At 41.6% G+C, this 16,954-nt stretch overlaps 1 protein-coding gene across 9 annotated transcripts in view; it reads right to left on the bottom strand.

Moving 5' to 3' along the window:
- Positions 1-16,954, bottom strand: part of DCC (DCC netrin 1 receptor) — a 555,466-nt gene that overhangs the window by 245,410 nt on the left and 293,102 nt on the right. For 7 of the 9 annotated variants that reach the window (XM_039544135.1, XM_039544134.1, XM_039544133.1 and 4 more), the window contains one exon: positions 15,221-15,375. In XM_039544135.1, coding sequence (XP_039400069.1) covers positions 15,221-15,375 — 155 coding nt within the window. Of the gene's footprint in view, positions 1-11,382; positions 11,400-15,220; positions 15,376-15,939; positions 15,965-16,954 lie in introns of those variants that run through there. The other 2 variants (XM_039544140.1, XM_039544141.1) reach the window with 2 other exon arrangements.

The raw sequence follows: 16,954 nt of genomic DNA, 5'->3' as shown, positions 1-16,954 counted from the left end.
TAAATTGCAAAAGTACTTCACATTAAGGAGACATTTTTTTCTAAGTAAACACAGAGGTTGCAGATCCTATTTAAAAGCTCTGGATGGACTGTGTTCCCTCTTAAGCAGGTTCTGACTATGGAGAAACAGATAGGAATTCTTGATGCTTCAATGGATTGGGTTTTCCCCATCACAACATGTAGGGGGACACGCTTCTGCACAAACACATAATATATTGTGAGGGACCTATGCCAAGGCTTCCTGATTCTGTACTGCAGTTTGGTCTCCGTGGTCATACCTCTTAAAGTTGAAGGTCCAGAAAGTGGAGATTTTATACAAATAATGTAATGCCTCAATTTGTATGTTTGATAAATATGCAAAATCTCAATTGCATGTATATGCATGTATGTATTTAAAACACTACCACAGCAGAAATGGGAATGATTTGTCTGAGCCAAACCAGAAACTGCCATGTTAAGTTCATTGGTGTTTCTGACACCACAGAAGCCCTGGTGGGAAAAGCTCTGAGATCATTCAGGAGAAGATTCCCTCTCTCTGGGGAGACATTTCAAATTCACCTTCTCAGTTCCCCACAAGACTCACAGAGCCTAGCTCCAGTCCTAGCCCAGCTGGCTCACGCTCCCATAGTGAAATCCAACCATCAACATATAGGCACTATATCCCCAATACAGCCCATAAGCACTATGCTCTGAGGTCTTCTGGGAAGTAGCAGTGAGATGCTCTACACTTCTAGGCACTAGCCATGGACTGGAGCAACCTAGCTGAGACCACAAACTAGAAGTGAAATCTTGGCCCTACTAGACAGGGGCGGCTCTACCATTTTGGCCGCCCCAAGCAGTCATGCGCGGGCGGCGCCCCGGAGCCGCGGGAGCAGCGGACCTCCCGCGGGCATGACTGCAGAGGGTCCGCTGGTCCCGCGTGGCTCGGCTGGACCCCCGTGGCTGCGGACGGTTCGCAGACGCGGCGGCTCCGCTTGAGCTGCCACAGTCATGCCTGCGGGAGGTCCAGCCGAGCCGCGGGACAAACGCCCCCTCCGCAGTCATGCCTGCGGCAGGTCCGGTCGTCCCAGGGCTCCGGTGGACCTCCCGCAGGCATGACTGCGGCAGGTCCGCCGGCCCAGCCTGCCGCCCCCTAGATTTGGCCGCCCTAGGCACCAGCTTGTTTTGCTGGTGCCTAGAGCCGCCCCTGCTACTAGAGTCAATACTTCCTGGGGCCAGGATTTTACCCACAAAGTGTTTGTGGGTAGAGTCTCACCCTCACTTACTGTTTACATCTAATTTCCCCAGGAGATTCAGACTCTCAGTTGGGAGGCCATGGAGAGAAAGAGTACGCTGGATCCATGATTTTTGGCTGCCCTCTGCTTGTGGAAGCAGAGAGAAGTATGGGGCCCTGTGCTGTTACAACAATACACAAAAATACCAATAATCTTAGCATTGTCTAGTGTCCCAGGAATGGGATAAAAAGCATATATCAAAGAGGAATACACATTTCCATTGAAAACGTTATACCTGATAACATACATTATCTTTTATAAGCAAAATGGTATGTCATGTAGAGTGCAAATAACTTGTATTGAGGAGAGGAAAAAATGAACTAAAATCAATAGAAAAAAGCTATTTACTTCAATCTTATTGGAATTCCCTCTGAAAGGACTATAATTGACCCTGATACAGTCCATTCAACCAGCAGACAGATTTCCACACTGGGAAGTTTATGTATACACTGATATCAGCCATAGCTAGACAGGCCCCACTAAAATGGTGCAAAGAGAGAATTATCCATTTCAATTATCACTGCAATGCAGCAGCAAAGAACTGGGCAACAAGGGGAATAAGGGCTCATGCCAAGCCAGCGATTTACAACAAGGAACAGGAGCAGATGCATCAATTTTGTTTTCAGCCTCTTGCGTGGGCTAACTTCAGTGTAGCATGAGGAAGCCTAGAGTAATTGTTCTCATTGCTACTGTTATAATTATTGATGCTTTTGTGATAACTGATGCTATATTATACTTAGATAACAGTTATCCTGGAAAAGGACATCACAAGAGACACTCCAGCTCATTAAAGTTCAGGGCCATTTTTATACCTAACAAAATATAAACAATTTTAAAAAAATTCTGCAATAAATGTAAAAAATGACCTTTGTGCTCAGAGTAGACTCTCCCTCTACTGTAGCGACAACCTCGCTAATCAGGAGCAATCCAATTAAATACCCGTGTGCCTCAAACTGTCATTGATTTAGAGGGCACTTAATCAAATACTATCAGTTCTACCCTAAGTGTGAAGCTAGGGAAATCTCTTTAGAGGATTATTCATAAATTCACTAATAAAGATGCACTGTATGCTTCTAATGTAAAATGTATTCCTTGGTTTCTCACACTATGGGACACAGGATGCAAGTCTCAGAAAGGGAATATGGAGTCACTCAAAGTACATTGTAATTACATATTTAATGTATCCATGTGAGTTTCTAACAAGATTGGCACTTTTCAAAGGAACCAGTAGAATGGTTCAAATAAAAGTAGAGAGATGTCTAGTGTATTATGCCAGTTAATTAAGATGAATGGTGAACAGTAAATAACTAGTTGGTGCTTCTTAGAATTAAACAAAAGGCAATTAAAAAAAATAAAATTACTTTTTGGTCTTGATGAGTTCTGTCATCTCTCTCTTATCAGGGAGTAGCCATGTTAGTCTGTATCCACAAAAACAACAAGGAGTCAGGTAACACCTTAAAGACTTACAGATTTATTTGGGCATAAGCTTTCATGGGTAAAAAACCTCACTTCTTCAGATGTATGGGGTGAAAGTTACAGATGCAGGTATTATATAATGACACATGAAGAGAAGGGAGTTACCTCACAAGTGGAGAACCAGTGTTGTCAGGGCCAATTCGATCAGGGTGGATGTGGTCCACTCCCAATAATAGATGAGGAGATGTCAGTTCCAGGAGAGGCAAAGCTGCTTTAAGTATCAGAGGGGTAGACGTGTTAGTCTGGATCTGTAAAAGCAGCAAAGAATCCTGTGGCACCTTATAGACTAACAGATGTTTTGGTGCATGAGCTTTCGTGGGTTAATACCCACTTCGTCGGATGCAAGTGACGAAGTGGGTATTCACCCACGAAAGCTCATGCTCCAAAACGTCTGTTAGTCTATAAGGTGCCACAGGATTCTTTGCTGCTTTTAAAGCTGTTTTAGTAATGATCCAGCCACTCTCAGTCCCTATTCAAGCCCAAATTAATGGTGCTACATTTGCAAATGAATGTGCCAGCAATGCCCCTCTGCCATGTACATTGGCTAAACTGGACAGTCCCTACATAAAAGAATAAATGGACACAAATCGGACATCGGGAATGGTAATGTACAAAAGCCAGTAGGAGAACACTTCAATTTCCCTGGACATTTTATAACAGATTTAAAAGTAACTATTCTTGAACAAAAAAACTTCAGAAACAGACTTGAAAGAGAAACAGCAGAACTAAAATTCATTTGCAAATGTAACACCATTAATTTGGGCTTGAATAGGGACTGGGAGAGGCTGGCTCATTACAAAAGCAGCTTTGCCTCTCCTGGAATTGACACCTCCTCCTCTATTATGGGAGTGGACCACATCCACCCTGATCGAATTGGCCCTGTCAACACTGGTTCTCTACTTATGAGGTAACTCCCTTCTCTTCATGTGTCATATAATACCTGCATCTGTAACTTTCACTACATACATCTGAAGAAGTGAGGTTTTTTTTTACCCACAAAAGCTTATGCCCAAATAAATCTGTTAGTCTTTAAGGTGCCACCAGACTCCTTGCTGTTTTTATCTCTCTCTTAGTTTCCCACTGTGTTCAGTGAGGAAATTGCTCCTAATGGGCCAGATTCTGCCATCTTACTCATGATGGTGTGCCTTCCTCATAGTGCAATTAATATTTAGTTCTGATTCAGCAGTGTACCTGAAAAGATAATGAAGCAAATAATTAAGCAATTAATTTGCAAACATCTAGAAGATAATAAGGTGACAAGTTACAGTCAACATAGATTTATAAAAACAAATTGGGTCTAACCAACCTGACAGCTTTCTTTGACAGGGTAATAAGCCTTGTGGATGAGGGGAAGTGGTAGTTGTGGTATATCTTGACTTTATTAAAGCTTTTGATACTGTCTCACATGATCTCATAAATAAACGAGGTAAATGCAACCTGCATGAAGCTACCATAAGGTGGGTGCAAAACTGGTTGGAAAACCATTCCCAGAGATTAGTTATCAGTGGTTCACAGTCATGCTGGAAGGACATAATGAGTTGGGTCCCACAGGGATCAGTTCTGGGTCCGATTCTGTTCAATATCTTCATCAATGATTTAGATAATGGCATACAGAGTACACTTATAAAGTTTGTGACTGATACCAAGCTGGGAGGGGTTGCAAGTGCTTTGGAGGATAGGATTAAAATTCAAAATGATCTGGACAAACTGGAGAAATTCTCTGAAGTAAATAGGATGAAATTCAATAAGGACAAATGCAAAGTACTCCATTTAGGAAGGAACAAGCAGTTGCATGTATACAAAATGGGAAATGACTGCCTAGGAAGGAGTACTGTGGAACGGGATCTGGGGGTCATAGTGGACCACAAGCTAAATATGAATCAACAGTGTAACGCTGTTGCAAAAAAAGGAAACATCCTTCTGGACTGTATTAGCAGGAGTGTTGTGAGCAGAACACAATAAGTAATTCTTCTGCTCTACTCTGCACTGATTAGCCTCAATTGTAGTATTGTGTCCAATTCTGGGCAACACATTTCAGGAAGGATGTGGACAAATTGGAGGGAGTCCATAGAAGAGCGACAAAAATGATGAAAGGTCTAGAAAACATGACCTAGAAGGGAAAATTGAAAAAAAAAAAAAACCCTGGGTTTGTTTAGTCTGGAAAAAAGAAGACTGAGGGAGGACATAACAGTTTTCAAAGTTGTTACAAGGAGGAGAGAGAAGAATTGTTCTTCTCAACCTCTGAGGATAGGACAAGAAGCAATGGGCTTAAATTGCAGCAAGGGAAGTGTAAATTGGACATTAGCAAAAACTTCCTAACTGTCAGGGTGGTTAATCACTGGAATAAATTGCCTAGGGAGGTTGTGGATCCTCCACCATTGGATATTTTTAAGAGCAGGTTAGACAAACACCTGTCAGGGATGGTCTAGATAATATTTAGTCCTGCCAAGAGTGCAGGAGACTGGACTAGATGACCTCTCGAGGTCCCTTCCATCCCATGACTCTATGATCATCCATAGATCTCAAAGTGCCTTTACAAAGGAGGGTAGGTGTAATTATCCCCATTTTGCAGATTAAGAAACAGAGGCATAAAGAAATGAAGTGAATTGTGCAGCAGTTTGGTCCTCCCACAGGGCTCTTTTTTCAGAGCTTCACAGTATAGGTCTACTCACCTCTGGCCTGCAGTGCAGTACTCAGTTCTCTCTATAAGCTCCTCCTCCAGCCTGTGCATGCATTGCAGGTGTGGCACGATGGAGCTGCCTAAGCCCAGAGCAGTTCTAAACCCCTTTCTCTCCTGTGTGAGAGTTTGTAAACTCCACCATAGTGGCTTAAGAATTAAGTATTGTCGCTAGCCCTTGCTTGCAGTGTATGGTATTTTGATTGGAAAATGGGTTTCTTTCCTCCTCCATTACTACAAATGTACCAGGGAAGTTGCATGTCTGTGGTGCTGATTTGTTTCTCCAATCTCTACCCCATCCTACCAGTGGATGTAATAGCTATAATATCATCACTTGATTAAATACTATGTTTAACTCCAACTGACTGGCAACTGTATATTGTCAGAGTGCAGGGGATGGGATTATGTGACTGGCATCTGTCATGTAAAGATTTGTTTCATTTTATTGAATTTTATTTTTAAATTTCAGCACATGCTGAAAACATCCAGTTAGCAGAATCTGTGCGGGCAAAGAGTGAATAAAAGTGTGTATTTTATTCATTAGCTTTGATTTTGTGGTTCCCAAATACAAAGTCCTTTCTTTGAAGTTAAAGGAATTGGCCTATAGGGTGTGTATTCATATATGGTATCCCTTATATATAGTGAATGAGGGGGTGCAAAAGTCAAATAGAGGCCAGTTTTTCCACAAAGCTAGATTTTCAAAAGAGTTCAGCTACCAGCAGCTCCCGTGGTGACACTTTTCTTTTGAAAATATCAGCCTTGATAATTAAAAATCATCAGTGAGGCCCCCTGGAATCACTAGATTGGCTTAAATATAGTATATTTGAGGTTCTTTTTACTTGCCTCCTGGCTTTTGAGCTCTTAGAGTTTTTGTGCTTTTCTCCACAATTAACAGCTAGGAACTTACTATTATTTTTCTTTTAATGAAACTTGATATTCTTACAAAATTAAGAATACTTCTGGAAGTGGAGGGTCAGATTTTTAAAAGTTTTTATGTGTTTTTTTTGGTTGATGATGTTGTTCATTGAAAGAAATCAGATGCTGTGTTTCAATATAACTTTTTAAAATGGAATTGAAACAATGGAAGGTAAAATTAAACTGCACAGCATTAAATCTACTGAGCCTCTGCTGCTCAAAACTGTATTTCCCCTACAGGGAAGTAGCATTCAGCACTTAGTCTGAATTAGTAGGGCTAGCTTCACACCATTAAGCAGCTCCTGATTTAACTTTAAAGAGTTGAACCTGGCTTGGCTGCCAGTGGGTAGCTGTTGGAAGCAACAGTAGTCAGAGGTGGTTATTAGAGTAGAACGGGGTTGGAAAGCAGAAGAGCAAGTTCAGCTCTATGGGGTGGTGTATGCAACTGTACCTTGTCCGATTATGCAAACTCAACCTTTTGAAGCTACACCCTGAGATGGGGACCGTTTATATTGGGGAAGTCCTATGGTCTGAGTTATACAGGTCAGACTAGATGATCACAGAGGTGCCTTCTGGCCTTGGAATCTATGAAATCTTTGTCCACTGATCACTTGTTCCATGAGGACAAGATCAGAGGCTCAAACTGAATAAAGGAGTGACTCACAGATTCTTGCTCTGAGCAAAAGGTGTTATGGACTTGTAATCACAGAAAACAAAACCTTGGAGGTTGAAGTGCTGACGCCTACCAGAGCCCTTGTTAGAAGTGGGATGATCTCTGGTTATTGGCATGCATGCAGGTTCCTTTATTGGTTTTAATATGTTTTTTCTGTAATGCTTTTGCCGTAAGAATAAACGTGCTTGCTTAGGAAAAGCTGTGTGGTACCTTGTAACTGTGGGCAATTATGCTGTTTAGAGCCTCTGAGGAGAAAGCAGAGTAGGCTCCAACATCTGGCTCCAAGCATGCCCACTGGCCTCTGGTTCCTGAACTCTGCACTGACCACCAGCCCTGGACACCCACTTCCCACTTGCTGGTACCGGTTTTCCACAGACGCTGACCTAGCATGGGGGAGTTACAGCGTAGCATTTTGGTGCACACACCTCTAGCCTGACCTGTGGGGTAGTGTAGACAGGCCCTAAATCTCTCAAATTGGATTAGGTGCCAAGTACCGTCAAATGTCATGCTGTTTGTGGTGATGCACAAGTCTATTAGAAGGAAGGGGGCAAAAGTCACTAGTTCACAAAACATTTTGCAAATGTACATCCAGCAGAAGAGAAGGTTTTGTTCACAGCCAGTCTGAACCAGTGACCTAGAAATGAAAATGTCTGGGAAGAGAAGATTTATAAATTCACTGAATTTTTTGACATCTTTCCAAAAACATCCCATGCCAGTAGTTTCAGCAATGCCCCGAGTAGATCTAGATGATCACAAGACAACAATCTGTTAACAGTCTCACTGTTACATGTTCTGCTTTGATGTGTTGTTAAAGAGCCGACTGCTTATCTCCTTGGCATGCAGCCACAATAGCAGCAGCAGTAGTTGCTTTTGGATCATTCTTTGCCAATAATGATGATGGTTCCTTCTGGCCTTGAAGTCTGAGTATATAATGCTAGTCGGCCCAGGAATACCCGATTCCTGACATTAAGGGGTTAAGTTGCACCTTTCCCAGTAAGCTATAATGAAGAGCTGGCTGGCTGTATAATTTTGTCCTTGACCAAAAGAGTACAAAGATTGTAGAGCATATGTCCTGAGAAACAGACAGATGCTTCATGTCATAAAAATGACAGATGGAGATGTAAAAACTACAAGTCCATTGACCCATCATCTACCTACACTGGACAACATATCGATCTGCACTTTCTGGTAAGATTTTCTAATGTTGGTCTATGGATTATTAACCCCTAACACTCCACGCATTACACTGAGACTTTCTGAAACCCAGGCTGGCATTGTTTTGTTGGCCAGAAAAAAAAATGTCATTACTGTTATTATTACTGTTGAAAGTGTGAGCTAGAAATTCTAACACTGACACCTTAAATGGTTGAATGGAAAATAACTGTGGTAACAGTGTGTTGAGCTATGTTGAACATTTGAAGCGAGGGGCCTGATTCAGCATTGTCATGTGACCCCAGCCAGCCTCAGACTAGGAGAGGTACAAACTCAGTCTCTCCATCAGTATCTGCACAGAGATGAGTCTGCCCTTAAATTTGCAAGTTAAAAGGATAAAGGTGTGTCTATTTTAACTTGCTAATTCATCTCACTTACACACACACACACACACACACACACACACCCTATCACTCAGGAGCTAGTTGTGGCTAGATAGTTGAAATTGGGTTCTGAAATTGGCTTAAAATGGGGCACGCATCCCTGTTTTTCCCAACACCTGATCTTTTCATGTGAAATTTCACAGTTATTTTTTATGCTCTTTGAATTTTCTAAGCCGTTTTGTTTAGACACATTTTTAATAGCAAGTGTTTAAACTTGGTTGTGGCTGAAACTTGTCTGTGTCAATCTGATTATTTTGTTTACAACTATTTAAAAATGTTGCTTATCTACACAAAAATTGGTTGAGAAAGAAAACTTGAGTAGATCTGGTCAACATTTTTTAAATGCAGTATTTAGGGATATTTTAGCCATTATTTGGTTAGCTGCAAATGACAAAATCTTCTCTGTTACAGACATAAAAAGCAATATTTTCAAAAGCGCTTGGGGGCAGATTTACAAAGGCACCTAAAGATGCAGATGGATACCCACTGAGATTTACAAAAGCATCCAAGTGGGCAAGGGGCCTTACTCCTACTGACTTCAATTAGAATCAATGGAACTTGTACATATTTTTTTCAAAAGCATGTAAATGATTTAGGAGCTTAAATGGGACGTAGGCTCCAAAATCACTTGTGGCTTTTGGAAATCCCACCCAAAATCTTCTGTTGGCAACCACACATTTCTGTCCAGTTTTATTCTCTCACAACTTCTGTACACCGTAGACCAAACACTGCAACCTTAATTCTGTCCCTTATGAATGTCAGTTTTCTAGCAACCTCTTTAACAGACTAAGTCATCCCAACACAATAATCTACCACATACAAATCCACAACTAATAATGCTAGGAGGGGGCAGTTTGGTAGAGCAGTATGTCCAGAATAATGGGTTAAGGGGGCAGGATTAAGGCCTCAGCAGCCTGAATCTCTGAGGTGCTGTGAACTGACAATTCTCACAGGATATGTGGAGATTCAGCTTCCTCAAAAAAATCAGGGGGCCGGATTGAAGAGCCTAACATAGGCATCCAATTGTGAGAAATTTGGCCTGAGTGTTTGTCTCTTGTTGATAATATGTACGTGTGCTCTGAAATGCTCTCTGAATAATCAAGCCAGTTCTGTGTTGTCATTGATGTTTGACCACATATTTGGCTCATTTCAACAGGTGGATGTTTTCCTGAAGAAAATCAAACAGATTAAATACCCACTTAAACGAAAAGCTGGCTTTTTCTTGGCCTCCAGGAAAAACCTGAAAGTAGCTACCCCACACTTACATGGAGATAAAGAGGGATTTAGAACTGAATATCACTACCTTGATAATCACAGTATGTTCTGTCCCAGCACTGTTATTCATTTGATTATTTTTTATCATAGAAGAAGGCCAGAACATAGAATCAAACATTTCAAGCCAGTTTTCATCTGCTTCCATTACTCCACAACACATTTTTTTTAAATTAATGGAGATTTGCTCATGGCTAGTGTGGAGCAGATTCTGTAAGTGTCAAAATAAATTACTGCAACTCTTTCCATAATGATTTTTTTTAGCCATCATAAATATAGTGATAGTTCATCTTTGATACTGAAAATGCAGCTCTGGATGATGCATTATAACAGGGTGGATTAGCACCTGTTGTTCATGAGTTTCCTCTTGATTTATTAGGGAAGAATGGTTTTGATCATGAGGCCAAACCTGAGGCTTTTATTCAGGGTTCGATCCTTCTCCCACTGAAGCCACCGACTTCAGTATGAGAAGGATGTGGCCTCCTGTTTTTTTATTCAGTGGGCCTGATCCTGAAAGCATTGAGGACTTTCAACTCCCCTTGCCCTTGTGGAGAAAAGAAGGTGCCCTGCACCTTGCAGAAGACATTCAGCACCTCGGAGATCGGGTCCACGACCAATAGAACCAGTAAAGATCCTTAATCCTATGATTGCTCATGGAAAATACACTGAAGAAATGCCAGTCCTTCCTCCAGAGTATAGTATCTTTTTCCTTTCTCAAGTCTGCCTTGAATAGTGAGAAATTTACTGTTACAATATATTACAGTCAGCCCTGTAGCACTCTCTTCCAGTACTAGGTGACCTCTCAGATAATGGAAATGCCCTGCCTTTCAGCTCTGTCATAACTAGGATCACAATAAACTGCCACAGGAAAATGGTTACACCGCTGAGACCCCTTAAGACCGAGACTCATGGATGTAGAGATTCACATTATTATGTTAAGGAGAACGGATTACTTACAGTCATTCATCTTCCCTGAAAAAACTGGTCTCTAGTCCTGCTGACAAAGACCACATAGCCACTTCTCTTAATTGCACTTCTCATTTCCAATCACAATAGATATGTATTGAGATAATAGCAATCTTCTGCTCTAACCGTAAAACCTTTAGTCTGTTGATCTTTATCACTCCTCAACAGACGTTGAAAATTACTGATCGTGACCAGTATTTCACTCTTTCATTTCTCATTTCACACAATTGCATTTCTTTAAGATCTGAAGAAGGATATGAAACAGCAGAATCAGGCAGTACTACACTTTTTTTCAATAATACATAGTTGATCTGCAAAGTCAGGTCTAGTTAACCATGCCTCTCTGAAATGATACGCTCATCTTACTTAATTTTACAGATGTCAGGCCCTCCGACTTCTAGCAGCAGTGCTCATAGCAACCACTCTACACTGATTTGGCTGCTAGAGGGACTTCCATGGGTACGGAGAGGCTGGATTGACCCAGGATGTGCAGCAGAGAATTAATCCCATCTCAAGCAGCAATAACTCTTCAGCCTGTGGTTGGTTTGGTTTCTGGAGGAGGAGAAAGCCATGTAATGCAGCCCCTCCTCCCAAACCTTCAGCTCACCCACTTTTCCATTGTCAACAGAGTATGTGGCTATTTTGTGGACGGAGCAAAGTGACTAGGCTCCATGGAGAGGGACATCCACTTAGCCACTTTTCCTCCCTGTGTGGGATCACTGGCTTTGTGGGGGATTTGCTCCATTCTGCACCATGCAGTGGCGGGGTGGACATATGGATACACAGAGGGGCCTCTGTGCTGCAGTTAAGCAGGTATAATAATACTTCCCTACCTCAGAGGGATGTAGTAAGGCTTAATTGATTAATCTTTATCAAGCCCTTTAAGACTCTTGGATGGAAGGTTAAATATAATTGCAAAGTAAAAGGATTCCATTAGACTGCAGATGATCAAAGGCAATGTTTACAGGCTGCAAATTACACGACAGCTAAGCAGTAAATCAATCAAATTATTTAAGTGTATATTGACACGTCTCCCTATTAATCTTTTCTTTCACCAACCTCTTCCAATACACACATCACAGAGAAACAGGGTTATTAAAAGGAAAGTCTTAATAGCTAAGGGTGGTGAAGATAATGGAGTTGCTGCCCCAGCAGGGAGGCTACCTTCAAAAAGCAGATAGAAAAGCTCAACCCGCCAAGCTAGAACTAGACCAATTTCTGTACTCTCCGCTACTCAGCTGCTCTAACAGCATCTTGAAGAGTCAAAATAATAACTCACAAAGTCTCCACATGTGGTATGAAAAGATTAGACAAGTCTTAAGCAGGCAGGGATTTAAATCCTGACTGATAATACAGTGGTGAAATTATACACCATAAAAGCAGAGGAAAAAGGGGTTGGAGTTTAGTCGAAAGGAAGATTTAATCTGGAGACAAAGACCTTGATATAAATCCATCCCATATATTTTGGATGATTATTTCAAAAGCTGGAACTTGTGCTTGTTGATCTCTTAAACTGATTACTGAGAAAATGTATGCACTTTTAGAAATAGTCATTGACGGACATGCATTTCAGATGTCCTTTTTCATTGGTTTTTATTTCTTAACAAAGCTAGATTGCATAATACTTCTGATATTTTCAAATAACACAGATATCTTGAAATTCAATTTGTAGTGCAGCTGTATAATTTATTGTACAATAGCTACATCATGTTCCAGGGGACAGCAACACAGAGACTGACTGAATTCCAGCACAGAAGAGAGTTGTGACAAAATGATAAGATCATTTTGTCAAGGGGGAAAAAATAACGATGGGAAAAGATATTTTCTCTACCATCAAATTTTGATACTTTGGACCAACCTTCATGTTACTGAACAGAAGAGTAATTTTATTAAATAGTGTAGGAGTTCCTATGTCATTTGAGCTTCACATACACTAAAAGCAACACTAGGGAGTGTTGGTGCATGTTTATGCAAGGATCTCTTATAAAAGTGCTTTCATGATGGAGACATTAATGTAATTTTTTAAATTGCAATATATCTATATTATGGTTAAAAGGAACACAGAAATAGCCATATTGGGTCAGACCAATGGTCCATCTGGCCCAGTATCCTGTCTTCTGACAGTGGCTAATACCAGGTGCTTCACAGGGAATTAACAGAACAGGCAATCATCAAGTGAACCATCCTGTTGTCCACTTCTGGAGAACAGAAGTTAGGGACACTCAGAGTATGGTGTTGCATCCCTGCCCATCCTAGCTAATAGCCATTGATGGACCTATCCTCCATGAACTTATGTAGATATTTTTTCAACCTGTAATCATAGAATATCAGGGTTGGAAGGGCCCTCAGGAGGTATCTAGTCCCACCCCCTGCTCACAGCAGGACCAATCCCCAGGCAGATTTTTACCCCAGTTCCCTAAATGGTCCCCTCAAGGATTGAACTCACAACCCTGGGTTTATCAGGCCACTGCTCAAACCACTGAGCTATCCCTTCTCCCCTATAGTCTTAGCCTTCACAACATCCCCTTGCAAAGAGTTCCACGGGTTGACAGTGCATTGTGTGAAGAAGTGTTTGTTTTAAACGTGATGCCTATTAATTTCATTGGGTGACCTCTACTCCTTGTGTTATGTGAAGGAGTAAATAACATGATAATAGCTAATATTTACATAGCATCTTGCATCAAAGGATCTCAAATTGCTTTTCATATTTATAAAGTGATTTTCAACCTGATTTCTCCTCACTCAGGGCTGAAATGTAGCTACCTCTGGTGGACCACAGCAGTCGAATAACAAGACAAAACAGCACTGCAAAAGATTTTCCTGGCAGGAAATGTAGAATACTTTGCCCAAACAAATCTGCAGTACAGGAGAACTTTAGGGAAGCTAAATGTAATTTCCCAAGTTGGCACTGGTCCTGAACTAACATCCCTACTTCTGCTGTGGTGGGATGGGTTTGTTTGTTTGTCTGTAATGATCACAAATGACAGTATCTTGGTTTTCTTTCCTGATTAACACACCCAGTATGTACATGTGGTTTTACCAGTCCATTCCAAAGACATCCCACACATGTTGTAGTTGGGCGGAAAGTAGCCCTTTCCTGTTAGGGCCGGCTCCAGGCACCAGCTAAAGAAGCAGGTGGTTGGGGCAGCAAATACCAAGGGGCGGCACTTCGGCCTCTATTGAGGTGGCAAGTCCGGGTCTTCGGCGGCAATTCAGCGGCAGGTCCCTCAGTCCCTCTTGGAGCGAAGGACCTGCCACCGAATTGCCGCTGAAGAGTGGAGCGGCACGATCGCGCTTCTGTGGCTTTTTTTTTTGCGCCACTTGGGGCAGCAGAAAACCTGGAGCTGGCTCTGTTTCCTGGATTTGATTTAATTCACAAAAGGAACTCAAAATTAAACAGTATAAAATCCAGCTAGGGTGACCAGACAGCAAATGTGAAAAATTGGGACAGGGGGTGGCGGGTAATAGGAGCCTATATAAGAAAAAGACCCACAAATCAGGACTGTCCCTATAAAATTGGGACATCTGGTCACTCTAAATCAAGCTAAGCCTTCTTGAGAATCTTGACATCTCAAGGGACTTGTCTCCAAGACCTCAGTCTATTTCCCCTCACCAAAGAGAGCCACTCCCATCTCCTTCACTTAGAGGGGCAACAAGTCACTTGCAACAGTGAATCAGGAAAACCCATTTAACCCTTTCCACCGAGGCAAAATGTGTTACAAACTAAAGGAGATTCCCCTTCTGACAAGAAAGTTGACTGACCAATTGGTTCAGCCTGGGTCTCTTTCTCTGGGACACTGAATAGCTAAGTGGGACAACCCTGACATATTGTAGAATACTCTGAACTAAAGAAAGTTTATCTTCCTTTTGAGGATGAAACATGTGTGCAAGTATTTACAGCTGGAGAAAACAGAGAAGAAAGTGCAAAGGGCCTGCAAAGAAGCTCCAAAATATACTGAACACTAATAAAAATATTTCCAATTAACCATGACTAGATTAAGCATCTAGCAACTTGAATTTTTTCCATGCCCTTCAAGGGGACTAGTATTTGGCCCAGTATGTAAAGTATGAGAAAAGTGTGTGTGTGTGTGTGTGTGTGTGTGTGTGTGTGTGTGTGTGTGTTCAAATCTAATAAACAATTCACTGATCAGATCAAATTTCTGAAAATACATTGTAAGAACATATATTATATTACAATGAAAATAGAGGGAAGATTATTTTGACCATCCATATGGACTCTATTACTAATATTTATAACAAAGAATTATTTGTAAACCTTAAAGAAATTCAGCATGATAAATGCAGAGCTGCTGCAGAAGTAGATCATTACTAACCCTATACAACATGGAAACACCGTTATACTGCATACTTACATTCAGGCTGCGTGACAACCTTGATGGATTGCGAGCTCTCTCCTGGTCCCCATTCATTGTATGCCACCACTCGGAATGTGTAGGTCTCCTCTGGTTTCAGGTTTCCCACTGTAAGCTGAAGTGTCTCAGACTGTGTTGTGTTCTGTGCCCGTTCCCTAAGTAAAAATATTAGCACAGAAAAATAACTTTAAAATTAACATAGCCTTCCAAGCAATACTTATTTAACAATACTTGGCAAGCTAGCAAAGTATTGCTAATTCTTTTAACTCTGACTTTGGGCTATAGAGTTTCCTTTAGGTGCCTGCAGCATTATGTTACAAATTAAGTCATGCAATGGGGCCCAAGATAAATGCTGCAAGGACTACAAGAAAGTCAGAGGCGTTCTATTATAAACTCTTAATAAGCAACACAATCTTCTGGTTCCTTCCCTGTCTTAATACAATCGGAAATGGAACTGATGGGAAGCAAATAGCTATTCAATAAGCAGAAACATCTGTGATCTTGACAGTGAGATGCGTACTGGATCATAAACATTGGGCTAATGACAGAAAAACAGGTTCTGATGGTTCGACAAATCAAGCTTTGTCAGCGCCACTGATGTGCCTTCCTGATGATAATGGGGACAAAAGTACACCACCACCCAGCTAGCAATGCTGCGTTCAGTGGTGTCAGTTACTGTAGCTAATGCAAAGAGATCACATAGAGATGAAGTGTATCCATTGAGTCCGTCTCCATTACAAAGTTCTGAAAGGAAAGCACATTTGTAAAGTTTGCGCTCTGCCCCACTTAGCTCTTTTAGCATCTTGGCAAAAATAGCACAGTGATTATTAAGGAGTGGTGTTCTCATAGCCTAGGAAGACAAACAGTCTCTGATTCATCTGTGCAACTCCCGTGGCTATCAACTGCAGTTGAGCACAAGGGCAATATATTGCAAAAAGCATCTGGGAGTGTGGCCTGTTTACGAACTGAATAAGGATTTTAGCTTTAGTCCCCTAAGATAAGACTATGGTTGGTCTTGTGCAGGTACCCAAAGCTGGGAGAGAGACTACAAGGAGTCCTCCTTCCTTCACACATCTTCTCAGATTCCAGCCATGTTATTGATCCTGGTCTCTAAGCACACAAAGACTAAAGGTGTGCCTGTTGGTGGCACTGGATTCCCTAAATAGGACAGGAGGAAGCCATCATTTCATGTCCTTCCCTACTGACCAGTAGACAGAAGCCAGTATCAGGAGAGCATGTTACACCTCGAGAAATGAACTGCTGTGACCACAGCTGTGTGGAAACACCCTGCATTCTCAGAGGCATTGGGAATACTCCAGGTCCAATGCCTCTGAGGGCTGCAACTGGGGCAGTGCTCCTCCATACTTCCCTACATTAGACTGTAGCTTAAAAGCTACAATAGACCCATATGTGTTAAACAGAGGGATAGAATCTTCTGATTCGGAGAAATAGTGAAGGTTTAGTAGGTTCAGGCTTGGTGTTTGGGCTCCCTGGAATCTCACCTTCACAGATTCCGAGGCCAGAAGGAACCACAGCGATCATCAAATCTGACACCCTGCATAGGCCAGGCCACAGAACTTCCCCAGAATAATTTCTACAGCAGATCTTTTAAGAAAATATCCAATCTTGATTTAAAAAAAAAGGTCTCTGATGGAGAATCCACCACAACCCTTGCTAAATTGTTCCAATGGCTAATTACCCACACAGTCAAAAATTTACAATCTGGATTTGTCG

This window comes from Mauremys reevesii, linkage group 6 (assembly GCF_016161935.1).
Source record: "Mauremys reevesii isolate NIE-2019 linkage group 6, ASM1616193v1, whole genome shotgun sequence".
Classification (NCBI taxonomy): Eukaryota; Metazoa; Chordata; order Testudines; family Geoemydidae; genus Mauremys; species Mauremys reevesii.
This window is presented reverse-complemented; position numbering and strand designations above follow the sequence as displayed.